The 27276-nt window shown below is 40.9% G+C and overlaps 1 protein-coding gene across 3 annotated transcripts in view; it reads right to left on the reverse strand.

The window, feature by feature from the left end:
- GSDME (gasdermin E) overlaps window positions 1-27276 on the reverse strand; it is a 75260-nt gene that overhangs the window by 34446 nt on the left and 13538 nt on the right. For all 3 annotated transcript variants that reach the window (XR_003143032.3, XM_025464404.3, XM_025464403.3), the window contains exons 2-3: window positions 25820-26048; window positions 22571-22763 (exon numbers count right to left, since the gene is read on the reverse strand). Coding sequence is in view for 2 of the 3 variants with exons in the window: in XM_025464404.3 (XP_025320189.1) it covers window positions 22571-22763; window positions 25820-26030 (404 nt within the window). In the remaining variant the exon portion in view is untranslated. The remainder of the gene's footprint in view (window positions 1-22570; window positions 22764-25819; window positions 26049-27276) is intronic.

Consider the following 27276-nt stretch of genomic DNA (forward strand, 5'->3'; position numbering starts at 1 on the left):
GGCCCTTCTGAAGCTCTTCGTCTACTGAAGGCAATTACAGCTTCTAATAGATTCTTGAAACTCGACTGCTTCAATTATGCTCAGGTATTGACTGTAGCCATGTGAACGCACATATCAGAAGCAGCTTACAGCCCCCAGAACCCATGGCAGAGGGACAACTGAAGACACCCTGAGGAGTCTGAAGGGACTCCCCCACACTGGATCTCATTGCACTTCTCCGTACCTTAAACAAATACTTGATGCTGTCCTAGCCAATGTTAAATTATTTGAAAAGAAAAAATTTGGCCTAAGCCAGCCAAGACTGCATTGCTCAAAACACTGACCACCCTCCAGAACCCTCATGCCAAACACCAAAAGGAGGAGGGGAAAAAAGTCAACTGCAGGAACATGACTTTCTTTTGCATCTGCTGGCAGGCCTATCCTGAGACATGTGCCTGTGAGGCCCAGCAGCCCTCAGAGTGGCCCCACCACAGGCCGGGAACAGAAGCTCGGCAGGCTTGGTGCATCTCCAAGGCAACTGGGGAGGAGACAGTAACACAGGTAAGACCAGGCAGGCTGACTCCAAAATTCTCCACTGGGCTACAGAAGCCAGGCTGTGAGGGCAGGCACTCCCCACCCAGGTGCCTGGGATTCTGTTGCCCAGAACAGTGCTGCCACCTTTTGGAAATCAAACACCAGACAGACCTACTCATCTTCAGCTAGGAAAGCAGATCTAGTGTAGACAGAGGGGAAGCTAATTATGGGGGAAATGGGGTTGTTCATTTGACTCTTTTCAAAGCAACCTCAGAGGGAACCCCCTTCTCTTGGTTGAACACCACCAGGCCCCAAGCAGTGTCGAGATGCAGAACAGCCCATGGGAGCCAGAATCTGGCCCTAGCTCTCCTCAGAGCAAGAGTCTCTGTGCCATCGGACTACTCTGCGGCCCCCAAGGGGGGAAACCACTGTATATCAGTGTAATTTATTTACATTTATAATCCTGCATGTTTAAAGAAGACTATGGGTTCCTTCAGACTGCTACTGGGCTTCAAAGAAAAAAAGTTTAAAACCCTAGATTAGAGGTTTCATAGGTGAGGAACCAGGAGGCCCAGACAGGTTGAAGATAGTAACCTTTCTTAAAGCCCCGGCCAGTGATGGAGACCCGCTGCTCCTATCTTGCTCCTCTGGGTGGGGGCACCGTCTGGCTGTACCAGGAATTTGACCTTCATTTCTACTGAAATCTTGTACTACTATATCCATTCCCATGTGTAAATGTCTTGCCTATCTAGCTAGACCCACAGCTGGGTTTGGAAGCAAGGATTATACCCAAGCCCTCCAGGAATCTTTTTCAAAATATCTTGCCTGCCCATCCTCCCTGACCCCCATCGCCTGATGGCTGCAGCCATGTGCCCTTAGAAGAATCTTCCCTGGGTTACCCTGATTAGCTCCACCTCCCTGGGCCCTGTCAAGAGCCACTCAACGACATGGACAGCATGTCTTCAGAAAGACACTATTCACAGTAGTTACCTCTTGAGTGGGGAACTAGATGACTGAAAGATCAGGGATAGGAGATTATTCATCTTTTTTCTTTCGATTGTTGACATTTAAACCATGTGAGCAGTAGGTTAAGTGCCTGCCTTCAGATCAGGTCATGATCCCAGGGTCCTGGGATCATGCCCTACATTAGGCTCCCTGCTCAGTGGGGAACCTGCTTCACCCCTTCTCCCTCTCCCTCCCTTTCTGCCCCTCCTCCCCCCTCATGCTCTCTCTCAAATAAATAAAATCCTTATTAAAATTTTATTGTTAAAAAAAGACTCTCAAATTATAAATTCCTAGAGGACCGAGTACCCTGCTCCTTTTATTGTTCCCTATGCCTATGCTATCCACCCAGGTGATGGATAAATGAATAAGTTCTCACATAAATTCTAAAAGGCATGGTTGGAATAAATCTCCCTCCTCTACCAGGACTAAATCAAGAAATAGAAAATCTGAACACACCTATTACTAGTAAGGAGATCTAATCAGTGATTAAAAACTTCCCAACAAACAAAAGCCCAGGACCAGACAGCCCAGGGTGAATTCCACCAAATATTCAAAAAACAATTAATTAATCCTTCTCAAAAATCCCTCCAAAAAGTAGAAGAGTAATGCTTCCGACTCCTTTTATGAGACCAGCATTACCATAATACAAAAACCAAAGAGTCCACAAAAAAAGCAAGCTATAGGTCAATATCCCTGATGAATACAGACACAAAATCCTCAACAAAATATTAGCAAGTCAAATTCAACCATGTATTAAAAGGAGAATACACCATGATCAACTGGGATTTACTCCAGGGATTCAAGGCTGATTTGACATCCACTAATCAGTGTACTAATATACCATATTAACAAAATGAAGGATAAAAATCATATGACCATCTCAATAGATGCAGAAAAGGCAGAAAATTCAACACCCATTTATGATAAAAACTCTCAACAAAGTAAGTATAGAAGGAACATACCTCAATATAATAAGGCCATATATGACAAGCCCACAGCTAACATCATACTCAACAGTGAAAATGTGAAACGTTTTCCTCTAAGATCAAGAGCTGGAGCAATTTGGCAAGAAAAGGAAATAAAGCACATCCAAATCAGAAAAGAAAAACTCACTATTTGCATATGACATGATTTTACATATATCAAACCCTGAACACTCCACCCAAAAAGTATTAGAATAAACAAATTCAATAAAGTTGCAAGACACAAAAGCAATATATAAAAATCTGTTGCATTTCTTTGTATTAGGAAACAATCAAAAGAGAAATTAAGAAAGCAATACCATTTATAATTATATCAAAAAGAATCAAATTCCTAGGAATAAATTTAACCAAGGAGGTGAAAGGCCTATACACTGAAAACTACAGGATACAGATAAAAGAAAATGAAGACACAAATAAATGAAAAGATAGTCTTTGCTCATGGATTGGAATCATTAATACTGTTAAAATTTCCATACAATCCAAACAATCAATGGATTCAATGTAATTGTATTAAAATCACAATGGTATTTTTCACAAAAATAGAACAATCCTAAAATTTATATGGAACCACAAAAGACCCTAATAGTCAAAGCAATCTTTAGAAAAAAGAACAAAGCTAGAGTCATCATACTCTCTTATTTCAAACTGTATTACAAAACTATGGAATCAAAACAGTATGGTATTGGCATAAAATCATACACATAGATCACTGGAACAGACAGAGATCACAGCAATAAGCCCATGCACGTATGGTGAGTTAGTTTATGACTAAGGAGCCAAGAACATACAATGGAGAAAGTACTATAGTATATAGAATAATAGTGATGAGAAACCTGAACAACCACATGTAAAAGAACAAAACGGAACCATTATCTTATACCATCCTCAAAAATTAACTCAAAATGGATTAAAGACTTGAATGTTACATCTGAAACTATAAAACTCTTAAAGGAAAGCATAAGTAGTAAGTTCCTTAACATTGGTCTTGGCAATGATTTTTTTTAACCTGACTCTAAAAGCAAAAATGAAAGCAAAAGCAATGAAAGTAAAAACAAGTAGGACGATATCAAACTAAAACACTTCTGCACAACAAAGCAAACCATCAACAAAATGAAAAGACAGCCTACTGAATGGGAGACGACATTTATAAATCATATACCTGATAAGGGGTTAATATTCAAAATATATAAGGAATTCATAAAAGTCAATAGCATAAAAACAATCCAAATAAAAATGGGGCAGAGGATCTGAATAGACATTTTTTCAAAGAAATACACTGATGGCCAATGCATACATGCAAAAGTGCTCAACATCACTCATCATCAGGGAAATGCAAATCAAAACCACGAGATATCACCTGACACCTGTTAGAATGGCTATTTTCAGAAAGACAAGAAGTAACAAGTGTTGGTGAGGATGTGAAGAGAACCTTTGTGCGCTGTGGGTAAGAATGTAAATCAGTGCGGCCACTAGGAAAAAATATGGAGATTTCTCAAAAATTTAACAATAGAACTACCATATAATCCAGCAATTCCACTTCTGAGTATTTATCTAAAGAAAACAAAAACACTTGCTTGAGAAGATACATCCACCCCCACACCCAATGCAGCATCATTTACAATAGTCAAGATTTAGAAATAACCTATGCATTCATCAATGAACAAGTGGATGAAGAAAATGTGGTATGTACATACAATGAAATTTTATCCAGCCATAAAAAAGAATTAAATCTTGCCATTTGCAAACAACGGACTTTAAGGATATGGTGCTAAGTGAAAAATGTCAGACTCAGACAAATACAGTATGATCACATATATGGAATTCAGAAAAACAAATAAACAACAGAACTCATAGATACAGAGAACAGATTGGTGGTTGCCAAACATGCGGGTTTGGCGGGGGGTGGGGGGGTAGATAAAATGGGTGAAGTGGGTCAAAAGTACAAAATTGCAGTTATAAATAAGTCATGAAGATGTAACGTACAGCATGGTGACTCCAGTTAATAATACTGCACAGTAGCCACCCCTTATGTATGGTCTCAATTACCTATAGTCAACCATGGTCTGGAAGCAGAGGTTCCTCCTTTTGATGAATCATCAGGTCAAGAATAGCCTTATGCTACGTCACAGCATCAACATCATTCACCTTCCCTCATCTCATCACATAGGCATTTTACCATCTCACATCAGAAGGGCGAGCATGGTATATAAGATATTTTGAGAGAGAGAGAGACCACATTCTTATAACTTTTATTACAGTACACTGTTAGAATTATCCTACTTTATTATTATTCTTGTTACTCTCCTACTATGCTTAATTTGTAAATTAAAACTTTATCATAGGTGTATGTATGTACATATATAAATATATATGAAAAAAATGTACCATACACAGAGTAAGGTATTATCTATGGTTTCAGGCATCCACTGGGGTCTTGGAACATATCCCCCATGGGAAATGGGGGACCACTATATCTGAAAGTTACTAGAAGAATAAATCTTAAATGTTCTCAGCATGAGAAAATATTTGTAATTCATTACGGTGACAGATGTTAACTACACTTACGATAGTGATCATTTAGCAAGGTATACAAATATTGAATCATTACATTATACAACTGAAACTAATATGATGTGATGTGTCAATTATACCTCAACGTAAAAAACAACAACAACAATGGTCTCTTCCCCAGTCCGGCCAGGGATCAATGTCCATAGACAGAGGAAGGAGACAGAAGCTCTCCCATATGAACAGCCAGATGTTCTTTGTCCTCTTCACACATATTTTTAAGGACGGCCCAAGGTGCCTTCCTCTTCCCGGGGACAGCAGTATGAAAGCAAGAACAGAGGCCACCAGGATGGAGACAGCATATAACCCATCTTAAAGGGCTAGACCCCAAGAAACACACCTGGAGGCGAGTGAAGGAAGTAACAGTAAATGGGAAGAAAGTGCCTGTTCCTCACCCAGTGCACTTGCTGGATGCCCCCCCCCCCTTAGCCCACACTCTCCTGTGGGATCATTCTACTTCTTTTTAAAGATTTATTTATTTATTTTGAGAGAGAGAGGAGAACACGCATAAGCCAGGGAGGAGCAGAAGAAATGAGATAGAGAGAACCTCAAGCAGGCTCCACGCTGAGCGCAGAGCCCCACTCAGGGCTCCTTCTCACGACCCCAAGATCATGACCTGAACTGAAAATCGAGAGTCAGACACTTAACCAACTGAGCCCCACAGGCACCCCAGGATCATCCTACTTGTGTGTACCTGGCCGCTCCATGTCACAGAAACACTGCTGTCCTTCTAGACCTCGTCCCCAGCTTTATCTCCTACCTGTTGGGTTCCCACCTCCTCTGAGCCTCAGTTTGCCCACCTGGAAACTGAGAATTGGCTATGAGGCTTCTGTTTAGTGAGGCCTTATACACAGTGACCACACTGTGCCCATTTCTTTGCTTCCACTCCTGGCAGGAAAGCCATGACAAGAACCCTTTCCAGACAGGTCAAAGACATGCCCACAACTCTCAGGGGGCTTCAGGAGGTGAGCGCTCAGCCAGGAGGTGGACCCTCAAAGCAAGTAATAAATGACTCTACAGGTGCAGAAGGGGGGTTGGCTGAGAGGGGAGAGCAGCCAGGTGGCAGCCGCTGCTGGGGACCAGGGCAGCCAGCAGGCAGCCAGACCTCCATTCCCAAAGCACCTAATCGTTCCCTAGGCCCAGCCCCAAAGAACCTGCCTCCTCTCCCAGGCTGGAGCTTTACTTTAAATTCGTTTTCTAAGGCTTTAAAGCCAAAATGCAAATTCATAGAGAAGAAATCCTAGAGAAGATTTTTACAACTCTAATAATATCCAAAAGGAGGAGGGAAGCAGCTTTCTTTTCCTTTTTTTTTTTTTTAAGATTTTATTTATTTATTCATGAGAGACACACAGAGAGAGGCAGAGAGAGAAGCAGGCTCCATGCAAGGAGCCTGATATGGGACTTGATCCTGGGACCCCAGGATCACGCCCCGAGCTGAAGGCAGACGCCCAACCACTGAGCCACCCAGGTGCCTTTTTTTTTTTTTTTTTTCCAGGTGTCTTTTCCAAATGCCATCCCCAGGATAGCTCCTACAGAAATGAGGGCAAGCTTTCTCATGCAGACCACCCTCCCCCACCCCGCCAAACTCCTCCATTCAACTCCACAAATAGCTCCATCCTATTACATTCCAGGCACTGGGCTAGATGCCGGTGATTTCTCAGTGAACAAGACCAAGGCAGTCACTGTTGCCACAATATCCCTCCCCCCCCACCCCCCGTGTGAGAGCCCTTGATAATAACAGGTCCTACAGGAACAGGGTTTCCCCTGGCCCTCTCACAACGCTCTCAAAAAGCAGGAAACATCAGGACAGAGTAGGGAACATCAGCTTTTATCGAGTCTGCCAAAGAGAAATGATAAAAGTGCAAAGGCCCCAGGTTTACTAGTTCTGGGGTGGAAAACCGGATGCATTTGATTGTCTCCCCAGATGAACCCATTAGCAACAGCTGCCTACTTGTAGGGAAAAGCATTCTACAGCTGAGTCTAGGCCTGAGGCAATGAGGAGCAAGAAAGCCACAACTGATTGGCTAGTCCCAGAGGCCTGGGAAGGCAACAGAGACTATCCCTCCCTCCCCCACCCTCCCCCTTGCCCCACCCCTGCCCCCACTCCCCCAGGTTACAGACTCACCTGAATCACATGGCACACTAGTGACACAGCCAGAATCAGGACACATAGCTTCTTTTTTCTATAATTTTATTTTAATTCCAGGACCACACAGGTGGATAGGGAACCACACAGGACCCCTAATAGCCAAAGCAATTGTGAAAAAGGAAAGCAAAGCTGGAGACCATTCCAGACTGCAAGCTCTATTACAAAGCTGTAGTCATCAAGACAGTATGGTACTGGTACAAAAATAGACACATAGATCAATAGAACAGAATAGAAAACCCAGAAATAAACCCACAAGTACATGGTCAATTAATCTTCCACAAAGCAGAAAAGAATATGAAATTGGGAAATGAAATATGAAATTGGGAAATCAACAAATGGTGTTGGGGAAACTGGACAGCCACATGCTGAAGAAGGAAACTGGACCGCTTCCTTACACCATGCACAAAAATAAACTCGAAATGGATTAAAGATCTAAATGTGAGCCCTGACACCATGAAAATCCTAGACGAGGGCACAGGCAGTAATGTCTCTGACATCGGCTGTGGCAACATTTTTCTAACTATGTCTCCCGAGGCAAGGGAAATAAAAGCAAAAATAAACCACTGGGACTACATTAAAGGGACACACAGCTTCTGACTCCTGGACCAGTGCTCTTTCTGCTCCACTGCTCTGAAAACAAACAGCAAAGAGGCACAGGGTGCAGAGGCACCTGGAGAAACGGGGCGGGATGGCTAGAGCCGGTTTCAGCATCCCCCCAGGAACAGAGAGGGGGACATCGAAAAGAGCCAGAAGATGGTGGCTGGCCTCCTATTGCGAGAATATTAAGCACGAATTACTAACCCACAGGAACACAGATGTATACTGATGATTAAAGCTTTAGCAATTTAGGGATTTCTTCTAAAAAGTTGTGATTTATCAGCTAGAGCTGCAGTGAAAGAGGCTGCTCGCAGAGGTCTATGCACGCTGCTGGTAAGCTTAGCTTGGCTCTTCTAACAGCCCCGTGAGCAACTGAGGTTGCTTCTCTCTCGGTAGCCAACATCCCCCGGCCTTAGCCGGCAAAAAGCCCACCAACGCTGTGGCGGGCGGCAACCACCCCCTAGAATCCTGAAATGCAGAAGCCAATGCTGCTTCCATCTGCCTGGTTACCTCCTGGAGAGGACATGCATTTCCCCTTTCAAGTCTGCATGCTCCCTGGGAGGAAGGCAGGGGAAGCAGCACCTCCCCTGCGTCTGTGCTGCCCTCCAGGTACAGCCCTCAGGGCTTGGAAGGTTCTGGCACCCCGAGTGTGCTTCGCCACTAGCTGCCCATCTCACATTTGTTCAGGCTTGAGAGCCTGGTGCCGGTGGATTGGCAGGGAGAGACCCAGCCAGCCAGAGGGGTCTCTCGGCCAGTCCTGGTAATTCCCTTGCTCTTCGCAGGGATTGGAGTTAGATAGGCCACTGTGGCAATTCTGGGCCACTGAGACCTAAGGAAAACCTGCTGAGGGCTCCCACAAGGTGTTTTCCCTCCCTCCGAAAAAGAGGTACAAGGAAGAGACCGCTTTTCTGCTTCTGGATCTTGCCTGCAGTGCGGCCAGTTGAGGACCAAGAGGGGAGGTACACTGCTGAGACCGCAATGCACGGAGGCTACCACAGGGGTGGACCCACAGAGGCACTGGATTAACCACCCACCATTCATTTGGGTCAAGGGTCACTGATCCCACCTCAAGATGACTCCTTATGTGAGGTTCTTTGCAACTAGAGCCATCGTAACTGGATCGTGAAGTCATTGTCCCCCTTATTTCATGGGCTCGTGAGCCAGTGAGCCAAAGGCACACAGCTAATAAGGGACAGAATGAGAATCAGCTGAGCGTGGCCATCCCTGAAGCCCTGAGCCTTTCCGTCTTCTCCCTCCAAGACCTCCACTGGGCCCAGCACACAGAAAGTACTAAATACGTGCGTGTTAACAGACAAGCAAGCTTTCTGCTCCCCCAGACACCAGCCTGCTGGAAACTGGAGCAGCCACCCATGGGCAGGCTCCTCACCACCAACCAAGAGTCTCCATTTCAAGCATGAAACTTCCCACATACTGGAGATACTGAACCCAAAGCTGGGGACAGGAAATCTCTAGAAACCTGAACTACTGCTCACTGGGGCCTCCACTGTAATATAATGAGAAAAGCCTTGCTCTCTCTCTCTCTCACTTGACTGCAACTTCAGGACTGTAAGTTGCCTGGAAAAAAAAAAAAAAAATCAAGGCACAACGCTAACCACACGATTACCAACATAACCAGGTGACCCCTACACTGTGACTGCTCCGCCTCTGTTCACATTATGGTCTACAGGACACCTCATCTCACATACAACCCAGAGAGAGAGAAGAAAAAACAACTGAGCAATTATAGACATTCAGCCTTCAGATAGTCATTCATTCACAGCCACCAGTTGATGAGATGCAGCAGGTCTGCAAGATGATAAACCAAGGGACACCTGTGTGGCTCAGCTGGTTAAGTGTCTGCCTTCAGCTCAGGTCATGATCTCAGGGTCCTGGGATGGAGCCCTGAGTCTGGATCCCTGTTCAGTGGGGAGTCCGCTTCTCCCTCTCCCTCTGCCTCTCTTCTCCATTCATGCTCTCTTGCTTTCTCCCTTTCAAATAAATAAATAAAATCTTTAAAAAAGGAGGGGGGGATAAACTAAGTGCTGCTGATGCAGAGGTGAGTTCACACAGGAGCCCTTGGGATATTTTTCTCTTTCCACGTTCTGTGGTACAGCAGCTAGACTGGAAAAAATCAGGTGGGTTGTGGACCTGGATTTAAATCCTGAGTCCAGACAAAGTAATTAATGTCAGCAATTCAGGCCCCTCAGATGTAAACTGAAGATGAACCAATTATTCTCTCAACCAGACAGTACTTAGTATGCAGCAGGCACCTTGCAGGGCCAGAGGTGAGCCGGACGATATGTCAGGAGGAACTCGGACTCGGAATCAGGCAGATACAACATATGTTGCCCCACAGAGTCACACTGGTTTGTGTCCCAACAGGGGAATCGTTGGGATGGGTGACAGGACTCCTGAAGGCAGTGGGGCTAATCTGAGGAATTGGCCAGAAGCAGAGGAGGTGAATCTGTTTGTGTCCTTTTGCACATCTGTATGGACAGGAGTGAAGGAGCTTGCAGATAAGACCTGAAGGTAAGAAAGAGCCTGAAGCTCAATCCCAGGAAATGAAATAAGTTCAGGGAACTGGCCTGGGGAATATGAGGGCGGAATGGTAGGATAGGAGGCTGAAGAGCAAAAGCAGATCCGTGTCAACCCGAAGAGGGTGTGGACATCATCCTAGGACCCTGGAGAGCACAGAGGGCATGAGGCAGGCAAGGACCTGATCCAAGCCACTATCTGTGGAGAATCAACTGGGAGGGGTGACAGTGGGTAGAGAAAGGAGGATATCCATCAGGAGGCCAGCACCAGGGAAGTGGTTGTGAGGCTGGGGCAATGGGAACGGATAAGAAAGATATTGAAGATGTAAAGTCAACTAGTGAGAGACCAGATGTAGGAGAAAAGGTGAGGAAGGAGCTACATCTGATACTAAGATTTCTGGCTAACACACCTGGACTTAAACCTCACCAACCAGCACCTCAGAGGGAATTGGGCCCAGAAGCAGGTTTAGAGAGAAGATGACAAGTTCAGTGATGGGTATAGCCCACGTGTCAGACCCTGTGTGAAAGGCTCAGGTGGGTTAAACACCTGCTCATCTGAACTTGAACTCCTGACTCGTTCCAGGCAATCCAATTTTGAGTACTACATCTCATCAACTTTAAGACACGCATTTTTTTCACATCTTAACAGTTTAAATCAGGATGTTTTAAAATTGATGGGTGAGATGGGCTGATTAGCAGTGTTCTTTCTTACTGGTAGGTACAATAGTGGTGCATCTTACAATGGATGGCATCTTCAATTTGATGAAATACGAGGTCTAACAATCTTAGAAGAAAATAGTATTTGAATGTCTCTCCTTAGGACTTAAATCCTACCTAGTTCCAAAAAGATCCGAAGTAACCTGTCAAAGTAAAGATCATAGGCTGGGCAGGTTCTGCAAAATAAATAAATAAATAAATAAATAAAAACCACTCCCAGGATTAAATATTGGAAAGAATCCCCAGAGTGCCCTTGTCTCCCACATGAAGGGTTATTAGTTGGCCATGATTTACATAGTGGATAAAAATAACAGGTCAAACAAGCTTCCAGGAGCCCCCAATCCTAAGAACTAAGGCCAAAACCAGGAGACAGAAGAATTTGAAAAAAAAAAAATAATAATAACAGTAAGTTGACTGACTTTCAGACAGCCCAGAGATGAGTGTCGCCAGGGGTCTCGAGAAAGACATCTTTTAAAAAGAGTGAACTCGATGGGGCCTTGAAAGCTTCATAGTTGCATTTCCCACCAAGAATAGGGTGACCAAGACAAGGCCCATTAACGTCTTCCTGATGTTGTTCAAGGACTTCATCTAGTTTTATTCAAGAATTTAACAAGCACTTCCTGTGACAAAACACGCACAGGGACAGGCCCCCTGCTTTCCAGCCTTCATGGCACAGCCACATGTCCGGGTCCACACTCATTTTGGAAGAAGCCAGGCTGTTGCTACAGGCAGGGACCAGATACTCTCCCAATCTCCCTGAAGGCAGTCCTCTCACGGTGGGGCTCCTACCGGGGACTACACGGCTGCCTGCCTCCCCCAAGATGTGAACGCCAGAAATGCCACACGTCAGAAACTCCAAGGACTTCACTTTATTTCTCCTCCAAATCTCAGCATCTCCCTGCTCCATTATCGAAGGCGACTTAGCCTTCAATACACATTTATTTCCCTCTGACAGCTCTGACCTTTGCTGGCTTTTACAGCCAGGCTCTATTTGGGGGTAGCAATAATAGCAGTAGTTATAGAAGTGTTCCCACTAATAGCTACATGCAGTGAGAACTCGCCATGTGCCAAGCTTTGTTTATATTCTCTCACTTAATTCTCACACAAATACCCTAGGAACACTAATCCCATCTTATTAATGAAATCCAGGGCAGTGAAGGAGAAAAAGATGCCTCCTATGTCTTGGTTTAAAGAAAAAGATCTTTTTTAAGCCAGGAGTGGGAGGAGGTGGTATATTACTGTTAGTTATACTCTTCTATATATGTCTACGTTTCCAGAATTGGGTTTTTTTTAAGATTTTATTTATTTATTAATTTATTTATTTGAGAGAGAGAGAGAGAGAGAGAATGAGAGAGATCATGAGCAGGAGGGAGAAGCAGACTCTCCACTGAGCAGGGAGCCCAACAAGGGACTAGACCCCAGGACCCTGGGATCATGAGCTGAGCCAAAGGCAAACATCCACCTGAGCCACCTAGGTACCCCCCCCCCATTTTTTTTTATTTTTTAAAAATGAGCCTGAAGTTTACCAATCCATGATGGGCCTAGAATACTCCTACCACCAATGCCAAGAGAAAAGCATGATGAGGTGTTGCTACTGCTCCCACACCCAGAGTTTGGGATGCACTTCCCTGGTTTGTTTTGACTACTTAAAGGCTGACCCTGAGGAAAGAAACAAAGAAAAAAAGAGAATAAATGAAAGGACCAGATTCAAGAAACTCTTGTTCCCCAAGTATGTGTGGCCAGAAGTCTTTAAATTTTTAGGCCCAAACTCCGTTAAAACTAATGACGCCCACACTGAGTCAAGCACTAAAACAAAAAGGATTTCCGAACCCTCTGCTGGCCACAGGGAAATGTATCAGGCTGGAAGGAAGAAGACCAGTTTCAACCTCGCTACAATGTTTTTTTCTTTTGTTTTGTTTTGTTTTGTTTTGTTTTGTTTTGTTTTGTTTTAAGAAAGACATGTGCATTCAAAACCCCATCCTCAAAAAAACTTTTAATCCGGGTAAGAGTTGATGGCACACTGAAAGACTACTCATGAGAGCTACTGTAGGAACTTTAGCGAGGTCTGATGTGGCCCATAATAAAGAGGAGCATTTAAAATTTTTATGTGTGTAGAACTTTGGAATTCAGAAATATTTAGACATAATAAGACTGAGTGTAATTTTGAAATATTTTTAATAACTGTGAAGGTTTGTCATTACCATGCCATTGCTGGCACTGCTAAATTAGTTCCATGTAATTTATAAGTTGAATTCTTAATGAAGAGCCAAATTTCTAATTATCACATATTCATACAGAAATGTAATCTGTTTTACCAGAATTTGCTTCACAATACAACAGAAAACGAGAATGGTATCTGCTCTGGGAATCAGCTGAAACCAAGGCCTGAACTCAAGAAGGGGCTGATGCCTGGACCCTGCAGTCCACTCACTTCTGACATTTAGCCAGAAGAAAACCCTCAAAGGCCATCTAGTCCAGATACTTCATTGACAGCTAAGAAAACAGACCAGGGGCAGAAGTGACATACCAACTTTCAGAAGTTATTTACCAGGGATAAACTTCCCCAAGACCCTAGGAGATTAGAAGCAATAGATCAGGGGCAGAGATGGGGTGGAGTGTGGTGTGGTAGCTTTACTTAAGGCAGTAACAGATGGCTGCTGACCGTGGGAGACAGGGCAGAAAAATGAGAGTTTATTACAAAATAATAGTGGATCTTAAGAATAAAACATGAACCCAAATCATTATGCAAAGGTCTCAATAAACGTGGGATTCTCCATTAAAAAAAAAAAAAAAAGTTCCTGATATATCTTAGCATAGTTTTCCATCAAGAATGTTTTAAGATAAACATAGAGCTCTCATTCAAAGAGGTCAGCTCCAGGTGTGTGGAAGGTTAATTACAGTAGAATACCTTCATGCCCAACAATGCTAGATAAATGTTATATATGCGGGTGCTTGTTTTTTCAAGGATAGATGAAGTTTGTTTTTGAGATGTACACACATCTCATGGACAATAAAGCTAATACTCTGAATTCTGAGGACTAAAGTAACTTTTACACAGATGACAACTTATCTAAATGACCTGAAATAAAATGACTGGCTGCAAATAAGCGCTCAAGAACGTACAGTACTTAAGCATTACTAATTACCACTCCCAAGGCCACACGTATGTCAAACAGCACCTTATCAATCCAGTGATGTTGTGGGAGTCCAAAGACAGGCAGACAACGTAGATAAGGTTTTATGATTCCACCATGAAGTAAGAATATTCGCTCTACATGATCTCTATCCCATGACTGGCAGACTCTTCCCTTGCCAACCATCTCCTCACCTGTAGCTCACCTTTACCTCTTAGCAACAGAACAAGGAGGAGGTGACTCTGTCATAAGACCTATCTCCCATTTCTAGACGTTAAATGTGTTCTTTACCATGTTCCTGATGTCACTTCCATCCCCACCCCCTCTTCCCCATCACCTCGACAATGAATAGGTTTCTAAAGACCCTCCTGAGATGATCTCATCCCTGTGTATGGAACCTCCAGGTGGGCAAGCCTAGCCATGCACTGGGCTTGGTTACTCATGCATCTGGTCCACTGTACTGGAAACCTGCATTCACACTTTACCTTTACATCCTGTGCTAGAACTTTAGCTACTTTTACCTCAGCTAGTTTCTTTGCCTCACAGCCACTTAAATACAATTCTGAGGAAAGAACAGGAGCCTTGGAGCCAGCAAATCCTGGGTTGAATCCCAGCTCCAGCATCCAAATTGAGCTCTGGGACTGAAAACAAGTTACTTTTCTTTCCTGAGCCTTAGATTCTTAAGTGTAAAAGAAGAGAGCTGTGCAGAGTATATGCACACATTATGTCTGTGCTATAAAGTGCGTGGCACACAGTAGGTGCTCAGAAGATGCTTATTTCCTTCCCCTCCCTTTCTCCCTGACTTCCCACTTAGAACTGCTGGCAAGAACTTCTTTTTCTTCAGAATATTTTCTCCTAGCTCTACTTGCTGACCCCTCTCCATATGCTTTCTGTTGGCACTATCTTCTACACCTGAATCATGAAGAGGGTTTGGAAAACCTATACTGGGAAATGTGATTATAAAGCATTGCCAAATGTGGTTCATAAAATAGAAGTGACAAAACTGCAAAACAGGGCTCATCTATAGAGGTTTGGCTGATGACTGAGAAACAGGGGCCCCTGGACACTCCCAGCCACCTGTCCTTCTTCTCCCTTATTTGCCAGACTTAGCAAATAAAAATGCACGATGCCTGGATAAATTTTATTTTCAGATAAGCAACAGATATTTTTTTGGTATGTCCCAAGTATTGTAGTAGAAAAGTAAAATGCCTCCCTAGCAAAGAAAAAAAGCCACAGAGAAAGGAAACTAAAGACCATGACTATCACAGACAGGGGTGGCTGTCCCTTCCACCTGGCATTGCCAGAGAGAGCTTAAAGTTGTCTGACCAAAAAGATTCCTGCCAGAGTCTTGGAGTCCTAGGCAGTAGTACTGGGAGGCATTGAATAATAGCCAAGGTCTTTCAAATCTGTTAAGCACCAGGGGTTAGTGAATAAATTTTGAAGACTGCAGTTGCCCCAGCATTCTGAATATCTATACAAAATCCACCCACTAAATGCTTGACATATGACTTCTTTGGTATTATTTACTCACTAATTTTTTTAAACATAATTTTGTTCAATGGATGAATTTTATATTTCATATAATATCAGGAATGTTGGGAAAGTGGAGATAAACCACCTATACCTAAATGCAAGTGAGTTTTCTCTTTATTTGGAGTTGCATTTCCTATTTGAAAAGAATAAAAAAAAAAGATTATAAAACTACATAGGAAAACACATATGTTAATGTACAAACTGAAACATCATCTCTCACAAGAATTATTGCAATAACCTCTAAATTGAACTCCCTGCTTCCACTTACCCAGTCTCTTCTCAAACCAGCAGCCAGAATGATCCTTCTAAAAAATAAGTCCCATTATGTCATTTCTTTGCTCAAAGTCTTCTGGTGGCTTCCCATATCACTCTGCAGAAGAGGTAAAATCTTTCTAGCAACCTGCAAGTCCCTTCAGGACCTGCCATAAACTCCTTTTACCCCCTCAGATCTCCCCTTTTCCTGCCCAGCTTACTTAGCTCCAGCCACACTGACCTCTGCCTATAACACTCTTACCCAGGATATCCTTATACTTGAATCTATTCTTCTTCAAATCTTTGCTCTGATGCCAACTTCTCTGCAATGCCTTCTTTGGCCACTTTTTCAAACCACAGACCCCATTGCTAGCTACCTTGTCCCCCTTCCTACTATATTTTTCTCCATTCCACCAATCCCCATCAACCTACTGTATATTTTACTAAGTTGTATATTTCGTGTCTCTCCACTAGAATACACAACAGACATTGGCATTTTGTTCACTGAAGCATCCCAAGACCAAGAATGCAGAACATTACACAACACATAGAAGGCACTCAACAAAATTATTTATTGAGTGTTCAATAAACATAAGGTAAAAATAATGAGTTTCACTGGGTAAAATGTATTTACTACAAACTAAACAACGAATAAATGTGGAGTTTTCTTCAAGATTTCAAAGTTGAAAACCAACCCTTCTGCTAAAACCAACCCCCCTGCTTTCTTCTTTTCCTAATCAGAAAATTAGCAGGAGCTAAAGGGAAAGTCATTTTCCTGCTTCTGATATCAATATTCAAAAATGTAGGACATAGCATTCTCCTTGTTGGCATTTTATAAATAGCACAATTGAAAAAAATTACATTTTTGCCTGAAGCAACATCTTTTTAGGGTGCATCCCTTAAATGTAAATGGACTAAATTCTCCAATAAAAATGCAGAGTGGCTGAATGGACAAAAAAATTAAAAAAACACCCAAGAACCATCTATATGCTGCCTACAAGAGATTCACTTAAGATGTAAGGACACACAACCAACAGTGAAGGGCTGGAAAAAAGATATTGCATAAAAATGGAAACCAAAAGAAAGCTAGGCTTGCTATACCTACAGCAGACAAAATAGACTTCAAAACAAAGACTATAATAAAAGACAAAGAAGATCATTATTTAATGTTAAAGGAGTCAACCCAACAAGAGAATATAACATTTGTAAATGTTTATGTACCAACATAGGAGCACCTAAATACATAAAGCAAATATTAACAGACTTAAAGAAAGAAATAGACAGCAATACAATAATAGCATGGGACTTCAATATCCCACTTTCATCAATGGATAGATGATCTCAGACAGATTATCAGAAAGGAAATATCAACCTTAAATGACATGTTAGACCAGGTGGACTAACAGATATATACAGAAGGTTCTATCTAAAAGCAGAATACAAATCCTCTCAAGTGCATATGGAACATTCTCCAAGATAGACCATTATTTTAGGCCACAAAACAATTCTTAATATATTTAAGAAGACTGAAATCATATCAAGAATCTTTTCTAACTACATGGTATGAAACTAAAATAAATTATCAGAAGAAAACTGAAAAATTCACAAATATCTAGAGATTAAACAACATGTCATGGAACAATGGGTCAAAAAAATAATCAAAAGATTAATAAAAAGATACCTTGAGACAAACAAAAATAGACACCAAAACTAATGGAGATGCAGCAAAAGTTGTTCCAAGAGGGAAGTACATAGAAATAAATGCCTACAGCTTAAGAAACAAGAAAGATCTCAAATAAACAACTTAACATTACACCTCAAGGAATTAGAAGAAGAACAAAGCCCAAAATTATTAGAAGAAAGGAAATAACAAAGACCAGAGCAGAAATAAATGAAACAGAATAACAAGACAATAGAAAAGATTGATGAAACTAAGGGCTAGTTCTTTGGAAGGATAGACAAAATTGACAAACTTTTAGCTAGACTCACCAAGAAGAGAGGATTTAAAGTAATTAAATAAGAAATGAAAGAGGACACATATTACTACTAAAACACAGAAATAAAAACGATCATAAGAGACCACAATGAACAATTTATACACCAACAAATTGAAAAATCTAAAGGAAAGGATAAATTCCTAGAAACATACAACCTACCAAGTCTAAATCAAGAAGAAATAAAAAATCTGAACAGACCAATTACTAGTAAGGAGATTGAATTAATAATCAAAATCTCCAAACAAACAAAAGTCTAAGACCACACAACTCACTGACAAATTCTACCAAACATTTAAAGATTAATAGCAATCCTTTTCAAACTCTTGCAAAAAGTAGAAAAGGAGAAAATACTTCCAAACTCATTTTATAATGCCAGCATTATTCTTATATTGAAACTATACAAGACCACCACAGAAAAGAAAATTATAGGCCAGTAGGGTAACAGATGTTAACAAGACTTGTGGTGATTTCAAATACCAAATCATTATGTGGTACACTTCAAACTAATGCAATGCTGCTTGTCAATCATATTTCAATTTTTAAAAAGAAAGAAAATTACAGGCCAATATCCATGATGGACATAGATGCATAAATCCTTTACAAAATATTAGCAAACTGAAGAAAATAGCACATTAAAAGGATCACCATAATGATCAAGTGGGATTTACTCCAGGGATGCAAGGATGATATCCATGAATCAGTGTGATACACCACCTTAACAAAATGGAAGATAACAATCATATGATCATCTCAAGAAATGCACTGTTTACAAAATTCAACATCCCTTTAATGATAAAACCCCTCAACAAGTAGGTATAGAGGGAATATATCCCAATATAATAAGGCCATATATAATAAGCTCACAGCTAACATCACACTCAACAGTGAAAATCTAAAAGCTTTATCTCTAAGATTATGAACAAGACAAGGATGCTAACCCTCTGCACTTTATTCAACACTGTATTAGAAATCCTAGCCAGAGTGATTAGGCAAGAAAAAGAAATAAAATGCATCCAAACAGGAAAGGAAGAAGTAAAACTACCACTATTTGCATATGATACTATATATATAGAAAATCCTAAAAACTCCACCAAAAAACTGTTAGAACCAATAAACAAATTCAGTAAAGTTCCAGGAAACAAAATCAATATGTAAAAATCTGTTCCATGATATGAACATTCAAAAAGAGAAATTGAGAAAATAATTCCTTTTATAATTGTATCAAAAAGAATAAAATATCTAAGAATAAATTTAACCAAAGAGGTGAATATTCTGCACACTGAAAAGTATAAAACACTGATAAAAACAAATTGAAAAATAATAATAAAATACTCTGTGCTCACGGATTATAATAGCACTAAAATTTCCCTACTATCCAAAACAATCTACAGATTCAATGTAATTTCCATCAAAATTCCAATGCATTTTTCAGAGAAAGAAAAAAAAAACTCTAAATAAATTCTTAAATTTGAATGGATCCACAAAAATCCCTGAGTAGCCAAAGCAATCTTGAGAAAGAAGAATAAAGCTGGAGGCATCACACTGTCTTATTTCAAACTATATTACAAAACTACACTAATCCAAACAGTATGATTTGGGCATACAAACAGACATATAGATTAATGGAACAGAACAGAGAGCCCAGAAATAAACCCATGCACATATGGTCATTTAATTATAATAAGTATATAAAATGGGGAAAGGATGGTCTCTTCAATAAATGGCATTGAGAAAACTGAACAGCCACACACAAAAGAATGGGGCCATTTTCTAACACCATATGCAAAAATTAACTCAAAGTGGATTAAAGATTTCAATGTTACACCTGAAATCATAAAACTCTTAGAAGAAAACATAGGTAGTAAGTTCTTAGACATCAGCCTTGGCAATGATTTTTTTAATCTGAAAGCAACAAAAGCAAAAATAAACAAGTGGACTACTTATGAACTAAAACAACAAAAGCAAAAGCAACAAAAGCAAAAATAAACAAGTGGACTACTTATGAACTAAAACACTTTTGCATAGCAAAGAAAACCATCAACAAAGTGAAAAGGCAACCTACTCAATGGGAAAAAAAATTGCAAATCATATACCTGGTACAGTTAATATATAAAATATATAAAGAACTCATATAATTCAACAGAAAAAAGAAATCCAATTTTTAAAATGGGCATATCTGAGTAGACAATTTTTCCAAAAAAGACATACAGATAGCCAGTGGCCACATGAAAATATGCTCAACATCACTAATGATCAAGGAAATTCAAATCAAAACCACAATGAGATATCACCTTCTACCTGTTAGAATAGCTAATATCAAAAAGATAAGAAATAACAAAAATTGGAGGGGATGTGGAAAAATGGGAACCCTTGGTCCCATTGATGGAATTGTAAATTGCTGCAAACACTATGGAAAACAGTATGAACAGTATGAAGGTTCCTCAAAAATTTAAAATAGAACTACCATATGAGGGTGCCTGGGTGGCTCAGTGGTTGAGCATTGCCTTCAGCTCAGGTTGTGATCCCAGGGTCCTGGGATCGGGTCCCGCATGAGGCTCCCTGCAGGCTCCTGCTTCTCCCTCTGCCTATGTCTCTGCCTCTGTTTCTGTGTCTCTCATGAATAAATAAATAAAATCTTAAAAAACCTACCATATGATCCAGAAACTTCACTTCTGGGTATTGATGCAAAGTATTAAATATTCACTTGAGAAGATCTGCACTCCCATGTTCACTGCAGCATTATTCACAATAGCCAAAATATACAAAGTGTCGTGGATGGATATATGGATAAAGATATATGGCGGATATGTGTTATATTGTTATTTATTGTAAGAAATGCATGTTTTGTCTTCAACTCAGTTATTGGCACAGAGCTCCTAAAACCCTTGGAATCTCCTGTGATAAGAGTAATAAAGATGTCTTTCATTATGTTAATGAGTTGACTTTTGGGAAGCCCTTTGGTAACCTAAAGATAGGGGCTGGTTATCTGGGGAGCCAACCATGTCATTAGAAGGTTTTAATTTTCAGTACCTCCACCGTAACCTCTAGGGAGGGGAGAGAGATTGAATCAATCACCAGTGGTCAATGATGATTAATCAATCATGCCTATGTGATAAAGCCTCCATTAAAAACCCAAAAAGACAGGTTTCAGAGAGCTTCCAGAAGTGAATACATGAAGATTTGGAAAAAGTGGTGACCTGGAGAGAACAGGAAGGCTCCACACCCTTTTCCCATATCCTTCCCTATGCATCTCCTCCACCTGGATGTTCCTGAGTTATATCCTTTTATAATAAAACAGTGATCTACTATGTAAAACATTTCTCTGAGTTCTGTGAGCTGCTCTAGCAAATTAATTGAACTCAAGGAGGGGGAATCTGACTTCTAGCCCATTGGTCAGAAGTACAGCTAACAACCTGGACTCATGAAGGGCATCTGAAGTCCAAGGAGGGGGTCGTGGGAACCTCCAGTCTGTAGACGGGTGACCAAAACCACAAGTAACAGCCTGGGCTTGCTGCTGCCATCTGATCCAGAGTAAAGGTTGAGGACAGTCTTTTTTGGACGTTTAGTTTACCTTACCCTGCGAATCTAATACTATCTTTAGGTAGATAGTATCAGCATTCACTTGAATTCTCCGACACTGCTGAAACTGGGTCAGGATCCGAATTTAATACATACACAGTGGAATATTATTTAGCCATATAAAAGAAAAAATCCTGCGACGCTTGGGTAGCTCAGTCAGTTAAGTGTCTGTCTTCTGCTCAGGTCATGATCTCAGGGTCCTGGGATTGAGCCCCTCATCGGGCTCCCTGCTCAGCAGGGAGTCCTCTCTCTCCCTCTGTGCTCATTCTCCCTCTCCCAAATAAATTTTTTAAAAAGCGGGGGAGAAATCTTGCCATAACATGGATGGAGCTTGAGGGGATTATGCTAAATGAAGTTAAGTCAGACAGAGAAAGACAAAAAGAGCACAATCTCACTTATATATATGGAATCAAAACAAACAAACGAGCTCCTGGTTACAGAGATTAGATTAGTGGTTGCCAGAGGCGGGGGGTGGGGGGTATGTGACATGAGTAAAGAAGATAAAGAAGATCAAAACCTCCAGTTATGAAATAAGTCCTAGAGATGTAATGTACAGTATGGTGAGTGTAGTTAATAATACTGTATTTCATGTTTGAAAGTTGCTGAGAGAATAAATTTTAAAAGTTCTCATCACAAGAAAAAATGTATTTGCAATTAGGTAGGGTGAGAGATGTTAACTACATTTACTGTGGTGAACATTTTGCAATAGGGACAAATAATAAATTGTTATGCTGTACACCTGAAACTAATACAATGTTATATGTCGTCATACCTCAGTTAAAAAAAAAAAAAAGTGGCACTTTCCTTGTCTCCCCACTCAGGCTAAGAACAACCAAGAAATCCCAGACTAAAGGAGGAGCTCTCATAAAGTTTCAGCACAACTGTCATTCAGTAATGTTTGCTTTTGGGCAAAGTTCCCATCTCTCACCCTTTTTACAAAGGTCCAACCGAATGACCTTTAAATGTGATACATGTCAAAATCCAAAATGCCAAACAGAATTCTTATTACCTCTCCGTGGAATCTCTGATGAGCTGCTGCAAGTCCACCTCCTGCTTCCTCAGGGTCCCAAAAGAAGACTGACTTTCCACAAGTCCTTTGCCTCCAATGTTCAGCTTGACCTTCCCCAGCGCTGTCTCAACGGTCCCACTGACGTGGTTTTGAAACTTGCTCTCATATTTCACGAAGTCCGACTCCACGACCACTGGAGTGAATGAGACACACAATGATAATATGGCCACCTATCGGCCTTAGGCCGCCTCCCTTTCCAATCCTGTGGAATTCCATGGAAAGCTGGCAGCTACACTATGTGCATATTCAAGAGAAAATGGAGCTAGCACCCCTACGTACTACTGAGAACATGGTGTGACCGGTGGCCAGGGGCTCTACTGGGTGCTCGTTTGTCTTTCAATTCCAATATATACATATGTAGACAGGGGTACCAAGAGTATCTGGAGTTTAACAGATAACTTGAAAGCAAGCATCCGGGGCACCTGGCGGGCTCAGCCAGAAGCGCATGCAGCTCTTGATTTTGGGGTTGTTTTAGCCCGACACTGGGTTTAGAGATTACTCAAAAGTAAATAAGTTAAACTTTAAGCATCCATTTAACCATTATCCAGATGAAATAGAATATGTTACTTTTTAATTTTTTCCAATAGAGTATTTTAAATGTGTGCTTTTCCAGCGTGAAGACTGTAAAGGGGCTTCATGAGGATGACACCTAAGCAGGGTGAAAAGAGAAGTCTCTGCTCATAACCCATGTTTGAGTGGTCTGCATTACTCTGTATCTGGCAGGTCAGCCACATGGACCTTGGGCATCTTCCTTTCCCACCCACCAGTCTTGGAAGACATTCCCCTGGCCTTCGTTATCTTCATTATCGTCCCTATGAAAAAATTTCCCTTCCTGAACTTACCTGTTTTATTTTTATTATTATTATTATCATCATCATCATCATCATCATCATCAGAGAGAGAGAGAGAGAATATAGGCAGGAGGAGAGAATCTTAAGCAGGCTCCACCCCCAGCATAGATACGGGGCTCGACATGGGGCTGAATCTCAGGACCCTGAGATCATGACCTGAACTGAAATTGAGAGTTTGATACTTACCCAACTGAGGCCACCCAGGCGCCCCAGCTTACCTGTTTCTATTGACCTCTACCCAGCCTTTTTTTTTTAATTTATTTATTTATTCATGAGAGAGAGAGAGGCAGAGACACAGGCAGAGGGAGCAGCAGGTTCCATGCAGGAGCCCAACATGGGACTTGATCCCAGGACCCCAGGACCACGCCCTGGGCTGAAGGCAGGCGCCAAACCACTGAGCCACCCAGGAATCCCTACCCAGCCATTTAATTCCTTATCTCTACTTCTGATAAAGTCAGTGGGCATGCCTCTCCTCTTCCTCTCTCTCTCTCTCTCACACCATCCTGGGACACATAAGCTCCAGACTCTCTACCCTTACTTTATGGCTTCCCAGACTTAGGAAGATGCCACCATCTACCAGATGTCCCAGCTTCAATCTAGTCCTCCGGAAATTACTACGTTCCTCATCTGGTCACATCCAAATGACTATCACATTGCCTTCAAGATCTGCCTTTCTTATCTGGACTCTGAAGATAAACATCTGATGAGCTCATCTCTGAATTGCCAGCATTCTCTTATCTCTTATTTCTACTGTTCTCATTTTGAATACAACCAAATACCACCATAAAAATCGTTTCAGGGGATCCCTGGGTGGCGCAGCGGTTTGGCGCCTGCCTTTGGCCCAGGGCGCGATCCTGGAGACCTGGGATCGAATTCCACGTCGGGCTCCCGGTGCATGGAGCCTGCTTCTCCCTCTGCCTGTGTCTCTGCCTCTCTCTCTCTCTCTGTGTGACTATCATAAATAAATTAAAAAAAAATCGTTTCAGTCATTGTCATTTGGTATAGCTACATTTAGAGCGTCTTAGGAACCTCACACTTGGCTTTTTTCATTTCCCAGATCCAAGGCTCTCTTGGGCTCCTGGTTGTACTTCCTAAGAAATTCAAATCTGCCTAAAGTCTGAAAGGATTCTTTCCATCCATTCACTGTCTCCAACACCTGTATTTTTTCACTTCTATCAGGAAAACCATTCCTGAGCAAGGGCTAATGAGAATTAATTATCAATCATTATCTTTGCAATTTGTAAAATAGAGAATCATCTCTGTCACCACTGCCAAAAATAAGACAACTGTGAAAATGTCCTCAATTCGAAGCCCTTTCCTTTTTATAATCTTGTGGAATACAGACACTTTGGGAAATTCTCTGGGGAGTAGCATAGAGCAGTTGTTAAGAGCTCAAGATTTTAATCACTATTCTAATATTCCTAGCTAGATGAACAGGCCAACATTCATCTGCCTGAACCTCAGTTTTCTCAGATGTAATTTGGAGATAATACCTTCCTGATGGATTCTGTTACAAGTTGATGTATGTAAATCACATAATACAGAGCCTGGCACATAGCAAGTGCTCAATCTATCCACTGGGTTTAGGCCAAAACAATATTATTTCCTGATAAAAGGAATAGTCCTAGGTTGTACAAAATGCTACACAGATAGAAATCCTATTTCTTTATCTCTATCTATTTATGGACCAGCTTGAGAGCTTGCCCTGCTCTCCGCAGAAAGCTTCATTACATGAGTAATAAAACCTCCTGATGGACATGTGGCATCATCAACCTCATACAAACCAGATTTTGGGTGGTAGATCCATCCTACCGATGTTGAGTGTCCATAACACTTAAAATGGGCATGTCTTAATTTTATACCAAAAACTGCAATATTATTTTTTAAATATTAAGCTATAACTTCTTGTGTTTGGCCTCCAGAATTTTGTTCATTTAAAGAAACGCTATGTCTTGGGGTGCCTGGATGGCTCAGTCAGTTAAGCATCTGACATTTGATTTTAGCTCAGGTCATGATTTCGGGATTGTGAGACCAAGCCTCACCTCAGGCACCATGCTCAGCAGGAAGTCTGCCTGAGATTCTCTCTCTTCCTCTCTCTCTGCCTCTTCCCCCACCCTAAAATAAATAAATAAAATCTTTACCAAAAAAAAAAGAGAGAGAAAGAGAGAGAGAGAGAGAACAGAAAAAAGAAAGGATATATCTTTAAGAGAGTAGGCACAGAAATAGAACTCATTTTAAGGACTCACCTTATAACCAATGACTCAAAACAACATGTATCTAGAAGATAAATCATCTTCTTTTCTGGGACTAACTATAGAATATACCCAAAGAAACCTACCTGGACTCAGAAATTGGTTTTCTGTGAGTACATCTCCAAGGGTGACAGACAAAAACTGGTACTTGGGTCTCTGCCAGCACCAGAATCTCTTCTTTTTGGTCACCAGACTTAGAAGCTGTAACTTATCAGAGTCATTCAAGTTTGGTACTGCAATCAGATTACCTCCAGCATCAACTTCTTTAAGAAAATTCCTTGTTGCTTTGGCAAACATTATGAGAGCCCAGATTACCTGAATACAAAAAGAAAAAAACAACAACAACAAAAAATTGTTACCCCAAATTAAATAAGAAGTTATTAATTTGATAACTAATAACTTTTGATAATTAATAAGAAGTTATTCATTTATTTTTTTCTAAAATTGCCTTATTTTTCCTTAGTGTCAATCAGTATGCCTGAAAGAATGCCTTCTCCTTTGAAAACACTCTAGTATGGGTTCAGCTGCTGATAAAGAAATCAAATTGAAATACTGAAAGAGAATATGTAGATCTAGATAGGCTAAGTTATGCTTCAGACACAAATAAGGCTCCAAATATTAGTGGCTTATAATAAGAAATGTTTATTTATTGGTCACACTCTATATCTGGTAGAGGAGGACAGGAGAGCTTTTCTCATTACAGTCATCCAAAGATCCAGATTGAAGGGCAGCCACCATCCAACGTGAAAGAGTTCTGGAAAGTCTTATACTAGCAATTAAAATGCTCTGGTCCTAAACTAACACACATCATGTCCACTCACAATTTGTTAGAGTAGTTATATTGTCTCAGCCAGCCAGAATGGTAAGGAAATACAATTATATCATGTATCTAATAGGTAGACACCTAAGAATATTTGTTGACCAACATACTGACTGCCCTAATTTGTAACATACAAAGTTATAACCACTTCTTTGAAGAGTCAATATGCTTTTTCTCCATACTGTGTGATCTCCCCTATTCACAAATGGGAAGAAAATATTACTTTTTAATCCTTAAATAAAGACCTAGTCACTCTTCAGCTGGAGGGAAAAAGAAGAAACACATTGGAAGATATAAAATACTGCGTTCAGTGGAAAAAGTAGACTATTCCTCAAATGGTGTTAGAAGAACTGGCTAATCATCTGGAAAAAATAAAGCCGGATTCCTATCTCATGCTGTACAGAGCAGAAAATTCTCAATGGATTAGAAGGTTTTTTAAGGAAAAAATGAAACCATATATGTACTAGAAAAAAATAGAGAAATAGAGACAAATATTGTTCAATTGTAGGATAGAAAGGCCTCTGGGAAGAGAAATAACTAAGAAAATACTTGTAATATTTATAACAAAAAACTAGAATACTTAATATACTAAAAAAATTTCACAAGTTTTTCTAAAACACTGTAGTAAAAATTATGGGCAAAGGTTATTAATAATTCACAATATATAAACTGCACCTAGCCCATACACACACACACACACACACACACACACGAAGATACACA

Source organism: Canis lupus, chromosome 14 (genome assembly GCF_003254725.2).
Source record: "Canis lupus dingo isolate Sandy chromosome 14, ASM325472v2, whole genome shotgun sequence".
Classification (NCBI taxonomy): Eukaryota; Metazoa; Chordata; class Mammalia; order Carnivora; family Canidae; genus Canis; species Canis lupus.